Genomic DNA, 19,733 nt, shown 5'->3' on the forward strand with positions numbered 1-19,733 from the left:
TTTCCACATCCTGACAGCTCATTGTTGTCATAACTGTAACAAGGTTGGGGGTGTGTGTGGAGGGGAAAGCCAGTGTTCCCAGAAGTGAAAACTGCAGGGGTTAGAAATGCGACCTTCAATACAAAGCATCACTGTGCAAAGTCTGGAGCATAAACCACAATTGGTCTGTCCACAACAGCGTAGGATGGGATCTTTTGTTTCATTTAAACAAGCTAGAGAAGAAGGATGAAGCGCTGGTGCTTGCTTCTGGGAGGGTTTGGATGGGGGTCATCAGAGATCCAGGGTCAGGAGAAATACTGCCCAAGGGCTCAGGGCAAACTGCCCACAAATGCCATCTTTGGCTGCACTCTGCACTTCTCCTTTCCTTCGGTCACTGCCTCACCCCAATTCCCACCCCAAACAGCCTAGTGCTAAAGAGCCTTGGCTGTTTCTCCACTTCATCCTGGGTGTCTGTCTCCTGGGCTACTCACCCTGGCCCTTTGCCCCAGGACTGTCCACCAGCCTTCCCGTTGCACTCAGGACCAGCCTGGCTCACGAACAGAATGCTCACTGGATTTGCAAACATCTGGTTTATGATTGTGTCTTGCTAACTGCATTCCTCCAGAGGCCTGGCAATGGCTGTCACAGCAGAGGGATAAATACCCCCAGCTTAGTGCCCTTTGAAGTGGAAAAATGACCCCCAGCAGCAGAAACGAGGCAGAGCCCTTGCTCTGTGGAGTGACCAGTGTCCTAAGGGCTGGTGGCCAATTCAGTCACTCCGCAGGCTTGTCTCTCATGTCCTTGGCTTATTTACTTAAGAAACCTGTTGGGAAGGATGGAGGAAATTCCATATCCTGGAGATCAGAGTGGGACTGTAGAAAACTTTGTCGCTCCCTTAGACACATAAAAATGTGCCCTTCATCTCCAAACTACAGCTTGGGGCTTCCAGGTTTCAACGGAGAGGGCCATTCCTTGGGACAGTATTTGTAGTCATGGCCAGGACTCCCTGAGCAAATGGGTCAGGACTGAAGGACAAATGCTTACTTAGCCCAAGGGTTCAAGCTCCAGGTGTGGATGATTTCTGCCAGTGGGCAGGATGCCAGGCTCACGGCATAGCCCTGAATTCCCCATTTAAAAAAAAAAAAAAGTGTCCACAGAAAGGTCTTGGCTTCTCAGTTCTCATGAAAAGTAAGAAGTTCCTGCAGCCAGGGGACTGCGTCACTCTGAGCTCACTAGCCCTGCTTTCCACCTGCCTGTCCTGGAGACACTTGTGTCTGTGACACTTGCTACTGTGTCTCTCTGGACAGTCCTTCCCTGGGACTTGCTACAACTTATCACTTAAAAAGTCAATGCATCCCTTGGGTGGTGAGCTGAGGCAACTGCACCTGTGACTCCATCAGAGAATTCACACTGCTCATCTCAGAAGGTGTTAGGAATCCTCCTCAGCCCAGGAGCGTGGCTTTCCCGAACATCCACAGGATCCTCAAGTAGTCTTGTCTCAAATTTTTCTTTTAATGGTCCTAGTTACAGTAGCTTCTGTTATAAAAAGACATGGCTGCTTCATAAGGTAACACATTTTTTTTTTCTTCCCTTTTCAAACCCTCATAGAGCCCTGAGGCTCCACAGGGCAGGCTCCAGGGCAGGCCATGTCCCAGCCTTATTTGATCTTCAGGTTTAAGAGTGTGGGGAGGGTCAGGCTTGGTGGCCAACCTGTGATCCCAGATACTGCCTCAGTAGGAGACTCAGTCTGAGGTCGGTAACTAAAATAAAAAAGGGCTCAGGGCGTGACTCAAGTGGTAGAATTCCTGCCTAGCAAATGGGAAGCCCTGAATTCCAACACCAGTACTGCCAAAAAATCTCCAAAACAAACCAAAAATAAGAGTGTGGAAAGGAGTCCTGAAGCCTGCACAGACATCGAGATGTGAAGAAGCTCCTTCATCAAACTTCAGCTTTCCCTTGAGAATGCCCAAGGCTCAGTAGGCAGGAAGCTGGCACAGTAAGTGTTTATGTAGAGGGCAGAGTTGCCGCCCTGTGGGAGCCGCCCAGCCTCTTAGAGCCGTTACCCAGAGCTGGCTGCAGACCTGGGTGAGGCATCACAAGGATGGGAAGGGTTCTGCCACTCACTTACCTGGAGAGCAAGGTGGCAGCTCTCCCACAATGGGCTGCCCCTCGTGTCCCATGCAGGCCACTGCTGGTCTTCCGTTGGGGTCTTCTTGCCTTCCGTTTGCTAATTAAAGGATGAATGTCCTGTCTGTGAGGTGTCAGGCTTTGGGCAAGTGTCCGTGGGTGGAAGTCCCATGCTTTTGGATGGAGGGTGCTGAGTCTCGGATGCCATCAGGAATTGGGTGAAAGCCATGGATACTCTTAGGAAACGGGCGATACATACAACCATTGTAACATCACACACATGGCTTGGGAGGCCTAAGCCACTGGATAAGGTGGCACAAGAGCCACAGGAATGACAGCAGGGCCAGGCACACCGGGGTGTGAGCCTTAGGCACTGGGCTGCAGGACTCAGGGGTTAAATCCATTCCTTCTTCCCAGGGGCAGGGTTCCACAATCCTCCCACAAAGAGTCACCGCTTCCCTGGCCATGTCCCTCAGTCATCTATTAAACACTGGCTGAGCCAGGTTTGGCACTGGAGTTATCAATGACTCACCCACCGCTAAGAAACCCCCAAGCCTCACCTCACAGTGTCCCCCTTGGGGGCAGATTCAAGGTGCCACCCCGGCGACCCGCCTCTGGCCCATATCTTTACCCTGCCCCCTGCAGATGCCCCACTAAGTACAAAACAGCACGGCCCAACCCTGACCCCGAGAAAAAAGCGCACACTGGAGCTTCCTTTAGGTCATTTTATTGCAAAACCATAAATACAACACTGACATGAACTCGCTTAAGCAACTGATCCTCTCTGATCATTTAAAGGATGTCTTTTTGCCTTGGCATCCACCACCTGGGAAATGTGAGAATTCCGGGGGGAAGGGGAGAGGTACTGACTGGGGCTTTTGGCGATTTAAGAAACCAGGTGGAAACTTCCTCTTCTCCCTGGGAAAGTTCCACTTTTGGACAAGAACAGACAAGTAAAAACAGCAACATTTAAACAGCTCAGTTTTAAAATTTTTCTTTGTAAAAACCTTTTTCTGTTCCTTTCCTCCATTTGACATCAGTAAAAGTTTTAAACATCACAAAACTGATTTGGCTGTAAATGGAGAAATGGTACCAAAACAAAGTGGAAAAAAACAAAACAAAACAAAACCCAAAGGACACACAGAAAACCCTAAATAAACCCTCAAGTTTGGTCTCGGGGGTTTACATATCACAAGAACCGTCAACTCAACCCCCATGCAACGTGACTCCTTGGAGAACTGTCAGATCTGCACCAACGATACAGGAGATCGCCAATGCCTTCCGTTAGTTAACACAGCAAGTGTGACATTAGGTAACTTTTTTTAAATACAGTACATGGTCACAGGGTACCCAAGATGGCCCTGCATAAACCCCCGTGAAGACTTGAGCCAAGTACTGGCTGTTTATAAAAATATTGTGTTGCTACAAAAGTATAAATTAATGCTACCGGTATTAAGAAATATTAAACACATAAAACTTATAAGGATTAAGAAAAATATTCATTAATACCTGTAGAAAACTCTGGCCTAAAAAAGATATTTTTTTGTGTTTGTTTTTTTTTGTAAATTTTTTTTTTTTTAAGATGACGAGTTTCTTGCACTCGAAAAGAGACACAGTCAGATGTGTCATGGTATTGCCTAGTACGTCTACTACTGAGAAAGGATGGGAGCGCACGCATGTGGTCACTGAATGGGCAGGGGGTGGGGAGGGACGGGGCACCAAGGCGTTCTCAAGATTTACCTGATGTGAACGAATCACCAATGTGAAGTTGTGGGGAAAAGAAAAAGGTAGGATTGGAAAACAACTGAGAATAATTTATGCTTCTGAAAAAATATCTCTGCTTTGGGTGGTTGTACAAAATGATTTCCTGATGCTTGGGGTCTGGAGAGCCCTGCTGAGTGGCTCTTACTCTCTCCTGGCTGGCAAGGCCCAGCCCACGGCAAGCTGTGAGCTTGAGCCCTACTTGGGAAGCCACCCACCCTAGCTGGGCAAGCAGAGGGTCCTAGACAGAGCCCGGATGGCACCTGGATTGCTGGTCTCAGACCCCACAAGTCTGTGCCAACCAGGGTCTCAGGCTGTGCCACAAGAATCCCAGGCCCCTGAGGCTGTGGACAAGGCTGGCCTGTGCCCCTCTAAGGAACTTTGGTTCGAAGAGTCAAGTGCCCGGTGGCAAGCTTGGATAGGTAGGACCCCGGTGGGCTGTAATGCTGCCGCCCAACTGCAAGCCTAGCAGATTCTTCCGTGCACAGAAGTGGAATCTTAAAGTGATGCTTGTGGTGGGGTCACGGCTGCATCAGAGCAGCATCCCCACTTGTCCCTCATCACAGCAGAAGCCTCTCTGCACAGACTCCTTGGCAAGAGCAGCTCCTCCAACCACTATCCTCAGACCCAAATGAAAGGAAGGAAAAGAACTACAGCAACAAAATTCCCCCAAAAGACCCTGAAAAGGGGAGCTGGGAAGGAAACATAACAGGGAAACACTGTATCATTGGTTCACCAAAACTGGCCTAGCAAGCAATAGCCACAGTGAAGGGGAAGGGCAGCCCCCTCCCAGCACAGGGGCCCCCATCTGCTGTCTCCAGACCCAGCCCGACCCTCATATAGTCTTGGTTTTGCCTGCCCCACCAGCAGTCCCAAGAGCTCTCTTTCAGACACATCCCAGAGACAGCAGTGTCACCACATTGTCAAGGCCAGGGAAAACCAGGGATGTTGCACGGGTTAGCGGGCAAGGAGGCTGTTTGCAGAGCCCTGAGCCCTCCTCAGGCATGGCAGCATGATGACAAGGTCTGAGTGGCATCTCACAGCCTCCCTTCTCCATCCATATCCTACCTTCACTGCAAACTTCTGGTAACCCCGTGGCCCCAGAGTTAAGTGCTGTATCCCTGACATCTCTCCAGGTACCCACTCTTCTTCAAGGAATCCACCCAAGTCCAGGGAAAGCATGGCCTTGCTCAAGAACAGAGGATGAGGTTCAGCTTCACAGTGGAAAACATGCCGTGCACAATTCTGCTGTTTCTTAAAAGTGCAGGAGGAAAGGGTCAAACTGGAAAGAAGTGTCGGCCAGCCTATACGGCTGGTGTCTGAATTTCCTCTTACAATCCTTGTGACCTGTGACTTCTCATCCATGTCACTGACTGTCCTTCGCACAGGAAACCTTGGTGCCTTTCTCCAATCAAGAGCCACCCCCCCAACCCTCGCCAAGTGTGCAGTTACTTGTCATGCAGCAGGTTGCTTTCTGCGCTGGGAACCCCTAGGCATTAGAGGCATGGAGTTTGCTCAGGTGGTGCCATTTCAGTTTCTTGGTTCCTAAATGCCACGGGTGGACCTAAGTACTGGGACTAGGAGAACTGTGCTGGGACAAGTGTTTCCATGCCACTGATCGTGATGGCACCATTGCTGCTCATTGACTTGAGACCCCTCAGCCACTTCACATCCACCCACAATGCTCTGGTGCCCGGCCTGGGCTTTGTTGACAAAACAAACTGACCTCCGATGAGGGAAAAAATTCTGCCAAGTGAAGGTTATTTTTTTCTTTGTGCTTCCCCCTTGGCTCTGTGGATATCAAAATTAAGGCCATTTCTATCCTGGAAGTCACTTGGCTTGAGGCAAGCTGTACCCAAGCAGCAGGCAGCCACCCTGAGCAGCCCAGAATAGGAGAGAAAGGGCCCAACCTCTAGTCCCCCCAGCCTCAAATATCTGTGGTGGAAAGATCTACAGTGATCACAGAACTGGGAGGCAGATGACAAAGATCCTCCTGAAGGTCAAGGCCAGGCCAGGCACCAGGAGATGAACCGGAAGAGCCTGGCTCAATCCTTTGGCTGAACTAGAATTTGGTAAGATGGATATTGCTGGAAATCAGGAGACGAGTGGTTGGACTTGTGAGATCTTTGGGTTTTATTCAGCTGTTGGTGGCAGCAGGGTTTGCATTTAGGAATGGTCTGCATGAGAGGGCACCTGGGTGCAGACTTTCCTGTTGATGAGACCAGTTTCTGGGGAACCAGAGGTCGCAAAAAAGAAGTGACTGCCTGCCAACCTTGTTATTTATGTGGTCAAGGCAGCTCCAGGAGACAGCTTTCTGAGGACCTAGTAGCATTCACATCAACCTGCAGAGGCACACTAAGCCGAGGTGCAAAAGAGCTGGGCGGGAGGTGACAACCCATGGCCAGATACCCCAAGTTTAACACGACTCACTCTAACTCTTCCCAGAGGGCAAACATCCCATGCTCCAGACAGGAGAATGCCGAGGCTCTAAACACACATCTGGGCTTGGCTGATGGTGCTGCAAGAGTGTGTTGGCTTTGCTCTCACTGACCATGCAAAGTGGGCAGCTCCTGTCCTTGTGTGGTTCAAAGGGCCAGGTCGTGGCCCCATCCTTGGCAGACAAGCAAGGTTGGAGGCATCTGCTGATCAACAACCCAGAGCTTACCTTCCAGAATGCCCCAAAACGTCCAACAGAATAATTTGCTGATGTTTCCTGATTCTCTAGGGAGTGATATTTGGGTCTTGTCTGGATTCCTCCCCATTCATGCCCCTCTTTGGACAGAGGCTCTTCTGATGGTGAGATCCAAGTTGGAGATGTCTTGGGACAAATGCCTAGAACTTCTTCAAGACAGGAGCTGGCATAGTGGTTCCTGAGACCACAGCTTCCTGGAGTGAATGTGGAAATGGGTCATTTGATCCATTTCAGTGTGTCCAAGACTCTGCAGGGGAGCCCTGGGTTAGTTCTTGTGAGGTGAAGTGTGCAGGCTTGGTCCCCAAGGACAGTGTCTGAGCCCACAATCCTGATCCTAAACCTTCTTGAATTTTTAAATCAACGTCTCTCCTCTCCAGCTGGGGACACGCGGGGAGAGGGCTGTATTGTAGTACAGTGCTTATTGTAGTCGAGGTATCTCGCAGTTGAGTAACATTTTATTACCGGGAAGGGGGGTGTCCACCCAGCCAATCCCCAGGATGGCACATGTTGCCTTTGCAAACAGCCCCACAATGGTGGCTGTTCTCTGCCTGAAACATGAGCAGCCCCTTCTCATAGCTATGGTCACGGGAGGGCTGAGGGACTACCAGCTCTTTATTCGCAGAGAGGAGTGAGGGTCAAGAGCTGATGCTCCTCTTGTGAAGAGAACAGTTTATCACCTCTCAGCTTCAACTGTGTAGAAGCTCAGTTGCTCCTGGCCAAGGCTCAGGAGTGAGGTCAAGAGTGACCCCTTTCACAGCATCGAGTAGCATGTCCACCTGCAGAACAACTGTTCAGCTCACAAGGCACCATCCTCAGCCGCTGTCCTGGGTGGAGCTGGGAGGGAGGCGCCTGTTGGGACCCCTGAGGGCTGTGGGCCCTGGGGAGGGAGGAGACTGTGGGTCTGAGGTGTGGAGGATGTAATATGAATCGGGTCAGAAGTCCCTGCTGTGACAAAGGTCAGAGGTGTGGTATGGTGAGGAGTCAGGTATTGCAGTGCCAGTGAACCAGGAGGCGGCTCTGCTTCCTTTCAGAGGACCCCAAGCCACATGCTGCCCCTATAGCTTCTGCCAAACCCACATCTGGAGGAGGTGAGGTACCCACGACTCCTCCACCTTGGTCCTCAGCCAGCACGACCCTGGTCTTGGCTGTCTGAATACGTGACAACTGAACTGCGTGGGGAAGGCCGAAACACCTTAGGGTACTGAACTTGTCACTGAGATGAGCTAGTTTACAGTGTGACTTGAGGAAAAATGGCAAGTAAAAAAAGAAAACTCTGAAACATAAGTTACAGACATTCAGTGCCTCCTAGCAGAGTCTAAACCAAATCTGGGAAAAAACCAAACCCCACAAAAAAGGTAAAAATTGCTAAAATGTTGGAAAAATTATTGGGTGGAGACAGGTATCTATACTTCTCTAAAAAACGTCTTTTTTTTCTCTTATATTAAAAAGCAAAACATCAGCTTTATATTCTTAAAGTCTCCTTTCCTGATTTGGGAGATAGATAGGTGTGTTTCTAAGGCGGCTGCCCCAGGACACCCAAGGGGAGTCACAGAGGCAGCAGCTCAATGCCCTGAAGGTGAACGAGAAACAAAGTCCAGTGCAGAAACTGTCCATCTGGTGCAGCTTGGAGAATCCGTGGCAGAGCAGCCGGGGCAGGAGGTGGGGGCGCTGTGGGTTAGGGGGACGTAGGTAATGGAGAGGAAGGGGTCGGGGGTAGAGAATAGGGAGTCTCAAGTCACTTCAGATCTCAGCTGCCTCAACATTTCACAAGCTTCTCCCAATCTGCACACCTGAAGATGGAGTCCTTAGAGCCCCTGCCAGAGAAAAGGCGAAACTTCTCCCTCTTCCCCAGTTGCTCGGCTTTCCTGGCACACCCAGCTCAATGCACACGAGTCTGCAAGCAGGCGTGTGCATATGCACCAGGGTTGTGTGTGTGTGCATGTGTGTGCGGGCTTCTCTGGCCATGCAGGTGAACATGAAACCCTCCATACCCTACATCCATGGCCTGTGCGCTTGGACACTTGTGCACACGTGTGGGTGTGGACACACATGCACACACACACTAAAAAAGCACTTAATTTCCAGGGGGCATTTATAATGAGGTCCACAGTGTTTAGAACTTAAATTCCTTTTCTTTGTGACAGTGTTGTGTGGTTTTTTTCTAATGTTTCTTTTCTTTTTGTTTCATTTGCTTTTTAAAGTTTTTTTTTCTGAAGTAATGTCTTAAAGCATGTTGGATTTGAGAAACATGAGTTTGTTCATGTCTTCTGGACTGAGCAGTCGCCTCCTTTTGATCAGAAGTGCTTGTTCACACATATTTACACACCCGCTTCGAGCCCCCACAGCTGGAACTGCCAGGAGCCAGAAGGCAAGCTTGGCAAGTTTCGTGTGCTTTTGGGTCACGCACGACCAGTACTGGAAGAGATCGGGGGTGGCCTGGAAGAGGGGTTCCTGCAGGTAATCATACACTTCATTCTTCCCCAGCCGGTCGTCCTCCTGAGCTGTGGCGTGCTCGCCAGTGGCAGAGCGGGGCTTCTTGGCGGCAGGTTCAAAGTCGGCCTCCTCAGCCCAGGACTCCTTCACCTCATTGATGAGCTCGCAGACCTTGCCGATGATCTCCTCGTGCTGGTAGGGTGGCACAGGCCGTAGTTTCTGCTGTGGGTCCAGGATCATGGCCACTTTGTGGGCCGGGTGCACCTTGAAGTTCTCCTTGAGCGCCTCCAGGAAGAGGTGGCACAGCTTGCTGACAGTGCCCGCGTCATTGGCCTTGGCCGTGAACAGCTTCTCCAGCCGGACGTAGGTGGGCAGCACTAGCTGCAGGGTGGGCTGGCTCTCGTTGCTCAGCTCGATGACCGCCTGCTTCACAGGTGTCAGGATGGCGGCCAGGTTGCTCAGCAGGTGCTTGTTGAGGCTCTGGATGAGGTTCATCTTCTTGGCCCGGCTGTAGAACTCACAGATCTGCTCATAGCGCTCATGCACCAGCAGCAGCGAGTCTGTTACCGAGTTCCAGCAGGGAGGCGGTGACGTCTCCTCCAGTGACCCAAAGGTCTCCTTGGCGAGGCCCGTGGAGCCTGCCAGGTCCTCACACACGTTGAGCAGCTCGATGACCTCATGCATGCTGCGGGCCTGCAGCGTCCGCTTGCTCAGCACACTCTGCACCACCGAGTTCAAGGCACAGGCTGAGCAGCGAAGGCACATGCCGGCCTTGGAGAAGGCGGACGTGCTCACCCGGCAGTCCGTCACGTACACCGTCCGGATCTCCGACATCACAAACTCGGACAGCACGTTCTGTACCCAGTGGTGCACCAGGTCACCACTGTCACGAATGTCTGCACCCTTCACACCCAGCACGTAGCTCTTGATGTGGTTGCCCTCAGCCTGATAGGCTGTGAGGATGTAGCAGGAGTCTGGGCCCACACTCTGGGAGTGGCAGGTGACCCCAATGCCCAGGCAGGCGTTGCTGCCCAGGGCGCACGTCACCTTCACCTTCACCTGGTTGTACATACGTGGCAGGTGCTTCAGTGCCAGCGTGTTAAAGTTGCCCAAGATCTCAGTGACTGAGAAGGCTCCATAGCGGGCACCACTGTCTACCAAGGTCTGGGCCAGCTTGAGGAACTCCTTCCCACTGACCACGCTCAGAGCACCCAAGTCGGCACACATGACCCGCAGCAGCCGCTCTGCAATGTTCTGCCGTTCTTTCTCTGGGATCATGCTGTTGGGGGTTAGACCACTGGTCGTGGCTAGCAGGGGACACAAAGAGAGATGTGATTAATTCTGGCACTCAAGGTTGTTTGGTCTAGTAGCAGCCTAACACACTGAACTTTGAGTATTAGGAATAACAAATATATTTTATCTTGCCCACCAAATGGTGCTGCATGCTGCTTTTTTAGCATGTGGCGATCTCACAGGGATAAAGTTGTGAAATTGATTAGGCATGCCTGCCATTGGGCACAGGAACAGAAAATATGCATGTGCAGCGTGACCTGATGTGAGTGCATCATGACCTAGGCCTTGACAATATCTAGTCTAACCTCTTCCTCAGTGTGGGAACTGCCATTAAAATAGGGATTTCCAGTGAGTAAAATATGCAGGGCCAGTTGTCAGAAAAGAGCAGCCAGCAAGTCACGGCGATGAGGGGTCCGGCTGTGATTCCAGCACTGATCGGTGCTCTCCGACCACAAACAGATCGTGTTTTCTGGCTGGCCTCATGTGCCTACCCTGCATTAGCAATCCCTGCAACAGGGCTGTGAGTGTCAGTGTGTTCTGGATGCTGCCCCACAGGAGGCACACGTGGTGGCAAGGGGTTGGGGACACCACAGAGGGGCTGGCAGGACCTCCAGGGATCCGGAGCTCCAGCCCTGCTGAGGAGACCTACTGTTGTTGTGGCTGTTCCTCTGAGCCTGAGGTTTCCACTTCTCTTCCGCCACAGCAGGTGGGGACCGGGACTGGTTGGCGGCGATGTTGTTTTCATTGTCGGCTGTGGGCACAGTGGAACAGAGTGTTTGCTTTGAAGGTTAGGAGGCTGGCTGACAAGCAAGAGGTCAGGGTAAAAGTAAAACGTGGCCCTTGGGATTCCGGCCGGGATTAAATTCTATCTAAGCTCATCCTCACCATCTGGAAAAGCAAGGACAATCGCATGGCTGTCACACAACTGCTGCAAGGACTCTGGAGACAACACAGGGAAGATCTAAGCCTGTGCCTGTGGCAAAGGGAACTCTTAGTGGGGATCTGAGCCTGGCCAGGAATCCTGAACCTACCCACAACCAGAGTTGTCTGTGGCTCTGAAACTATGTGTGTGTCACATATGCATATGTTCGTGCACGTCAGTTACACCCCAGGTAGCCAGCAGCACCTCACAATCTCTTATTCCTTTAAAGTGTGCTTTTTTTTTTTTTTTAGTCAGAACATCTATTAGAAGTTTTATTAAATGAACAAAATAAAACTAAAGTCCCACTTACATGACATGAAGCACTAAGTTACCAAACATATCACCGTAAGACATAGAAACTGAGGTTCAGATATAAAAAGGTTTGGCAGAGATCACATGGTGCCTGGGCTGACAGACTTCAGTACATGAAGAGCTGGGCAGAGTCCCCTTTGAACCAAACTCACCACGGACAAAAGGCCACAACTGCCCTAGTATCTTAAAAATAAGTCTCAGAAATACAACCGTGATCTTAAGAAACTGGAGTGCAGACAAAGTCCACTGTTCTTTCAAGAAATACAATGGGATCCAGCACCCAACAATGCATGATTCACAGTGTCAACAAACACAGTAAAGCAGGCCTCTAACCAGGAGAAAGGCCAATCAATAGAGCGAGCAGACCTGGTGTGGTGGAGGTGTGGACTCCACCAATAGGCCTTAAGAGGGCTGCTGTAAATACCATAAATATGTTCAAGGAAAGGAAGGAAAACAGATCATCATGAGAAGAGAAATAAAAAGTAGCCAGCCCAAGTGAGCTCAAGCTCATTTAGAACGTGTACATGGAAAATATACCATATAGGGTAAAAAGTAAGAGATGCCATGTAGGAATGAATAGGAGACTGGGCTGACTATCCAACATGAAAAACAGAGAGGTTTTGTACAAGGCTGGAAAAAAAATGCACAGGGCATGAGCAGTAGCAGATAGTGCTACTATATTATAGCACTACTATACAGTGCTACTATATTATATGTATTTGACACATACATACAAATACAAAAAAAACCCAACCAACCAACCAGACAAACAAACAAAAAAAACCCGGTAGTTTGAGAAAAAGAGAACGGGGCAACAAAAAATATTTGAAGAATTGGTCAAAAATTTTCCAGAATTTTCAGATTCAAACAACTCAGTATGTCCCAAGCAGCATAAACACAAAGGAAACATAATCAAACCATGGGAAACCAATAAAAAGAAAATCTTAAAAAGCAACTGCAGGGGGAAATTACAAACGGAGAAACAAAAATAAGAACGACAACAGACTTCTCATCAGAAATTATGCAACCCCAGAAGGCAAGAGAATAAAGTACTAAAAGACATGTCAACTCAACATTCTATGCTCAGCAATAATATCTTTCACAAATGAAGATGAAAAACTTTTAAGCAAAAAAAAAAAAAAATTGAACTTACATTAGGAGGAATATTAAGGGAAGTTCTTTAGGTCCAAGAAAAAATGACATCAAATGAGAACTTGGATCTACAGAGAAGAAGGAGTGCTGGAAACTGGGTATGTGCGGATAAATACAAAAATATCTTCTCTTATTTTGAATCTCTTTAAAAGACAGTTGATTACTCATTGAAAAACAGTGACAATGAACTGTGGCAATTATAAGTAAAAGTAAATAGTACAGCAACAATAGCATGAAGACCAGGATGGGGAGGCAGAAGATATTATTGATTAAGTTCTCACACAATATGGGAAGGAGGCAAATATTATTTGAAGGTGGACTGTGATCAATTTAAAACATACAGCTTAAAAAACAAATATATAAAGTAAAGCAAAAATTGCAGCTGATAAGTAAGCTGTGGAGATAAAAATTCTCGGTACAAAATAAGGTAGGAGACATAAAGAATGAAAGGCCAGGGAGGTTACTATCAAACAAGTAGACGAGGCAGATAAATACCCAGCAGAACTGAAAATTACATTATATGCAAATATCTCAGAATTCCAGAAAAGTCAAGAGATTCATATTTAAGATATATCATGCAAAAAGTAATGAAGAGAGAGCTGGATGTCTGTCATATTACTACAGAAAATTAGACCTGACCTCAGAAAAAGAAACACTACTAGTCTAAAGCAGGGTTTATTTGAAAAGTAAGGTTTAAAGTCGGCGTTAGACGCTTCCACCCTAAGAGTGACTTAAGGGTAAAGTAAGAAGAAAGGAAATAATTCAGAGAAAGCAGAAATGAATAAAACAGAAGATGGACAAAAGTACAGGAAAAACAAATGAAAATAAAAGCTGGCTTGTTCAATAAAATTGATAATCCTCTAGTCAAAGGACACAACTCTTCAGTATAGGAATGAAAGAGGAGCGATTTAAAGCTCAGCATTTTTAGTCCCTGTACAGAGGACACAGATGTTAAAGAGACTAAAAATGATGATAAACTTGAATTTAATGTTGATTAAATTCAACAAGTTAGGTGAGACAAATAATCTGACAGACACAAAGAAACAAAGTTTACTCCAGGAGAAACTAACAACTTTAGTGCCTATTAAGGAAACTTGAGTTCAGGAGTTTCTTCTCCCATTTCTTACATGGAAAGCAGGAAATGTTTCTCCCTTTTTTCTCCTTTTTCCCCACTTTTGTCTTGTAGTACTAGTTTTTTTCCTAATAAACTTTATTATTATTTTTACTATTAAAAAAGCTTCCCACAAACAAGCCTCCAAGCCCATAATTCACTGGTCGATTTGAATTCACCAGTATTTAAGGAAGAAATAATACAAATTCTACATAATTTCTTCCAGAAGTAAGAACATCCCCCAGTTCCTCTTATGGGGCTGGCATTCTCCTATACCAAAATTAGAGAAAAACATTTAAAAAGAAGAAACCTTAGAGTGATAGTCCTCATAAATGCACAAGCAGAATTCCTTAACAAAACATTAGCAAACTAAACACAGCAACATATAAAAACATAATGCATTATAGTAAGTGAAGTTTATCCCAGAAATGCAAGATGGAGTTAATGACTGAAAATTAATCACTATAATTCTGTATTGAGAGAACATGAAAATCATTGTAATACATATTGATACACACAAATAATGTGACAAAATTCAACACTAATTCATGATATAAACTCAGCAAGTTAGAAAAACCTGACAAAGGGTATCTAAACAAAACAAATCAAAAGCCAAACCAAACAAATAAAACCCTCACTCAAAACCTCGAGCATACTGACTTTACACAAATAAAAAGGATTACAGAGGAAATACTACGGGTTTTTTTTTTTTCTTTCTTTCAATACTGGGGTTGGAACTCAGGGCTTTGTGCTTGCTAGGCAGATGCTCTGCCACTTGAGTCATGCCTCCAGTCAAGGAAATACTAGGAACAATAGCAAATAAGATAACCCAGATGAAGCAGACCAAGTCCTAGAAAGATATAAACCAAGAACACTGATTATCTATAAACTGAAAAAAGGCAGAATTAGTAATCAAATAACTTTCCACCAAGGAAAACAAAGGCCCAAGCTCAGATGGCTTTACTAGTGAATTGCATTATATATTAAAAAGCTTCTCACAAATGTTTCCAAAACTAAGAGAGGAAGGAAATGTCCCAATTCATTTTATGAGGTGAGTATTATTCTGATGCCAGAATCAAACAAAGAAATCATAAGAAAATTACACCAATAACCCTTAAAAGGACAGAGACCTAAACATCCTCGATAAAACAGAGCAGACAAATCCACAACATACATAGAGGATTCTACACCATGACCATATAGGATTTATTTCAGGAATACAAAGTTGATTCAACATATAAAAATGCTAATAAAATAGGGGGAAAATCAGATACTCACCTCAATAGCTGCAGAAAGAGAATAAAAAAAAAAAAATCCAGCCCTCTTTCAGGATTAAAAAAAAAAAACATAGTAAGACTTGAAGGGAACCCTTTCAACCTGGTCAAGGGCACCAATGAGAAGTACACAGCTGGTATCACAATGGAGAGACATGGAAAGCCTCTAAGATCAGAACAAGACAAGAATCTATTCTCATCTCTGAGCTCAACTTACTAGAAGTTCTAGTCAGAACAAGCAGGCAAAAAAGAAAAGGCATTCAGGCTGGAATGGAAGAAGCAAAATTATTTCTACTTGCAGACGACATGATCGTGCATCTAGAAAATCCTTTATGATCCAAATACATTTAAAATGATTAGAACTAATAAACAAGTACAGCAAACGGCAGGATATAAGATCAATATAAAATTATATATTTTACATGAGTGATTAAATCAAAACAATTCCACTTAGTTTCCAAAGCAATAAAATGCGTAGGCTTAAATTTACAAAAGAACTCCAAAATTTATACACTGAAAATAGTATTGAAAAAACTCAAAGACGACTTAATAGGTAGAAAGACAGTTCATGGTCATTGATTTGAAGACTTAGTTTATTATTAAAATAGCATTATTCCCTAAACTGATTTAGATTCAACACAATTCTTATCAAAATCCTTTTGATTTTAAACAGAAATTGAAAAGTTAATCCTAAAATTCATATGGAAACGTAAGAGATGCAGAATAGCCAAACATTCTTGAAAAAGATCAAAGTTGTATAGTTTATGCTTCCTGACTTCAAAACTCCTAAAAAAGCTATAGTACTCAAAATGGAATGGCTCTGGCACAAATAAAGACATACAGGTCAGTGGAATTCAACTGAGAATATAGGGATAAACACATTATGGCCACCTGACTTCTGACAGGGGACTGGACAACTCAAAATGGAAAAGGATAGTCTTTCAACAAATGGTGCTGGGCCACATGTAAAAGAATGAAGCTGCATGCTATCTCAGACCATATATAAAAACTAACTCAAAGCCAGGCACCAGTGGCTCATGCCTGTAATTCTAGCCACTCAGGAGGCAGAGATCAGGAGGATCGTGGTTCAAAGCCAGCCTGGACAAATAGTTCCATGAGACCTTATCTCAAAAAACCCATCATAAAAATACGGCTGGCAGAGTAGCTCAAGGTGAAGGCCCTGAGTTCAAACCCCAGTACTACAAAAAAAAAAAAAAAAAAAAAAAGAACTCGAAAGGAAATACAGACCTAACTGTGAGAGGTAAAACTCTTATAAGAAAACAAAGGAATGAGTTAAGTATTTGTGACTTGGAGTAGGCAGTGGTTTTTCAGATATGACACAAAAAGAATAAATGAGTGCCTGTCTAGCAAGGCTGAGGCCCTGAGTTCAAACCCCAGTGCTGCCAAATGAAAATAAATGATGAAAAGAAAATTATGAATGGCCTTCATCAAGGTAAAAAATCACTGTGTTTCAAAGGGCAGTATCAAGAGAGTGAAAACAGCCCACAGAAGGAAAAAAAAAAATCTGCAAATCATTTATCTGTAGGGGTCTTACACGTAGAATATACAAAGAACTCTTACAATTCAATAAAAAGAGGAAGAAAAAAACTGAGAAGTAGGCAAAGGATCCAAACACTGTTCTCTAAAGAAGAGACATGAATGCCCAACAGGCACGTGAAAAGCTGCTCAACAGTGTTAGCTGCCAGAGAGATGCAAGCCCAAACCACCCGAGATACTACTTAGGATGGCTATTACTAAAAAGTAAGCTAATAAGAAGTGCTGGCAAGACCGTGGAGAAATCAGAGCCTTTGCACACCATTGGTGGGGCTGGAAAGATGGTCCAGCTACGCTGGGAAGCAGTCTGGTGATTCCTCCAATGGTCAAACATAGACTCAGCACATTCACAGGCATCTCTGCATCTCTACTCTGACTCAGGAGCTAAAAACATGCCCCCACAAGGACACGTGCATGAAGTCTTAGCAGCTTTACTCCTGAGGGCTCCAAATAGGAGAACTAAATGTCCACCAATTAGTGAATGAACAAGTAAATTGTGATACATCTACACAATGGAATACTGTTCAACAATACAAAGGAATTACTGGTAACACAGAACAGGATGAGCCTTTTAAAAGTATGCTAAGTGGAAGTTAGACACAAAAGACTAAATACAAAGAGCTCCATATACACAAACTCACAGTAAAGGCAAGAACAAGAATGAAAGCAAGCAGTTAGTGGCTGCCAGTGGCTGGGGTGGGGAAAGGGAATGGTGGCAAAGGGGCATGGGCAGGGCAGGGTGGGGTGGGGTCGGACAGACTTTTGGGGTTAATGGTAATGTGATGTATTTTGATTGTGCTGGTGCTTAAACCACTGTATACATCAGTCAAACTCATCAAACTGTACTCCTCAAACTACTAAATTTTATTCACGTAAACTACAGCTCAACAAATCCAATTTTAATTTAAAACAGAGTATTAAAAAAGGTAATAGTAGTTAGCTTTGAATAGTGAGACTGGTTGATTCTTTTTTTTTTGCAGTGCTAAATTTTGAATCCAGGAAATTACACATGCTAGGCACATTCTCTACCACTGAACTACACCCTCAGCCCTTTTGTTTTTAAGAGGTCTCACTCCAACTCCTGATCTTCCTGTATCCTCAGTCCTCAGCTGAGAGCTACTCAGCCTCCTGAGTAGCTGGTCTGATTCATTTTCTAACTTCTGTGCAGTTTCCCACTGCAGAGAATATATAGCTTTTAATGGACAGACCTTACATTTACAAAGGGGAAATGACTTTTCCCATGAAAACCAGCAACTTTCTGGTTAACCTCTGCACTGAAGTACAGGGATCAAAAAGCTCCAGAGTTGAATCCAACTCTGCCATCACTGTGGGATGACACTTAGTCACTTCAACTTTCTGGGCTTCGGTTTTCCTTCCTCCATCCAATATACGGGGGTTTGGTAAGCTGCAGGGTGATTCTCTAACTCTCTACTTTTCCACAGGACTTCAAATTGAGATTATTCAACCTACTGTTAGAGAACAAGGCCTAGTATTGGTTGACTGAAAAAAGTGTTTCTGTTCCTATCCCACAGACAGCACTTCTGCTACAAATGAAGTTCTTGGTAAAAGCTCTGTGAAAAGGCTTGATTACAGCTTGGGCTGAAAATGAGGTTGACTCAACGTAGGGATCCCCATGGGCTCATCCTGCATGTCTGCAAAGGGCTGGATGCAAAGCTAGATAAAGGCTGCTTTCCAGAGAAAGACCACTGTAGGAGAGAAAGTAGGTATAGGTTGAACATCCCTAATCTGAAATTCACACTCCAAAATGCTCTAGTTTGAAATATTCTGAGCACTTCATGATGTCACAAATGGAAAATTACACACCTGACTTCATGGGATGGTGCACTGAAAACACTGTTTGGAAGTACCCTCAGGTTATTCGTATAAGGTGCATGTGGAGTATAAATGAATTTCATGTTTAGACTTGACTCTCTTCCCTCAGATATCTCATTATGTATATGCAAATATTGCAGAATTAAAAGTATTTGAAATTTGAAACACTGGTCCCCAGCATTTTGGGTGAGGAACACCTAACCTGTACTTCTAACAGGCACCTGCTGTCACTGGGTCTCAGAATGCAGCACGGGTCTTTACATCATCTCTGTACCCTTACTGCAGCCGGTGAGAGTCCTATTAACCTCACACAGATGGGAAAACTGAAGCCCAGAGTGATGAGGTGGCTCAAAGATCAGAAACCTGGCATGGCACCATCTAAGTCCTAGAACACAACTACCAGCTTCACTTGTCTTCTGTTAAGTCTCTTGAGCCTCTTAGCTTCCGTTGCCCTGGCTGGAGTTTAGTAAGGGACTGGAGGGGTGATATCCGTGGAGGTTGTTTTTATCTCTTCCACTGGGGCGACTCACAGAGGCACAGGGTGGATGATGAGGCACAGGCTCTGGAGAAGTTCCTGGTCTAATTACTGCCTATTTCACAACCTTGGGCAAGTTACCTATCCACTTTGTACCTCAGTTTCCTTTGCTGTGAAGTGGAGTTAGCATAGGCACTTAATTTAGAGAGCTGTTCGAGAATTAAATGTGAGTATGTGTAAAACTCTTAGAGCAAAACTGGTGCCAAGTAGTGGCTCAAAGGATGTGGGGTAGTTTTTACAAGTTGTGCAACTTTAGGCCAGAGACTGTGTTCTCTGAGCCTCAGTTCTTTACCTGTATAAAGGGATGAAAATGTCAACAGCTAACAGCTTTGTTCAGAGAGTTGATGAAATAACCTGCTTAGAGCTCTATGTACTGTACCTAACACACGACGAACACTAACATTAGCTCACTAACATTAACCACCGTTAGTGTTAGCATTGTTTCTGCCAACACACTCCTGAACTGTCACCAGGGCAGACAGGTTCCTACAGCAAAGAGAGGAAGTTTATTAGTGGGAATTAGCTTGTGCCATTCATAGCCTCTTAATGAGACTGGTGTTATTTGAGGCTGATCCTCCTTATCAGCAGTGCTGTGAACTGCGCAGCTCATGACGCTTAATTTCCCTCTGTGGAGCCAATCCTTTAATCCCGATTCAGCCTGGCTGGGGTTCTGCCAGTTGGATTGCAGGGAGGTATTCTCTGGCCCTGGTGGACCAGAACAAAGCAGCCTACAGCTCCTCAGGAAACAAGTCAAG

General features: G+C 45.8%; 1 protein-coding gene across 22 annotated transcripts in view; it reads right to left on the reverse strand.

The window, feature by feature from the left end:
• Positions 1-3,609: 3,609 nt before the first annotated feature.
• Znf618 (zinc finger protein 618) overlaps positions 3,610-19,733 on the reverse strand; it is a 165,465-nt gene continuing 149,341 nt past the window's right edge. For all 22 annotated transcript variants that reach the window (XM_020160354.2, XM_020160353.2, XM_020160355.2 and 19 more), the window contains 2 exons: positions 10,935-11,036; positions 3,610-10,299 (listed from right to left, as the gene is read on the reverse strand). In XM_020160354.2, coding sequence (XP_020015943.2) covers positions 8,783-10,299; positions 10,935-11,036 — 1,619 coding nt within the window. In that variant the 3' untranslated portion in view covers positions 3,610-8,782. The remainder of the gene's footprint in view (positions 10,300-10,934; positions 11,037-19,733) is intronic.

Source organism: Castor canadensis, chromosome 13, assembly GCF_047511655.1.
Source record: "Castor canadensis chromosome 13, mCasCan1.hap1v2, whole genome shotgun sequence".
NCBI classification, from domain to species: Eukaryota; Metazoa; Chordata; class Mammalia; order Rodentia; family Castoridae; genus Castor; species Castor canadensis.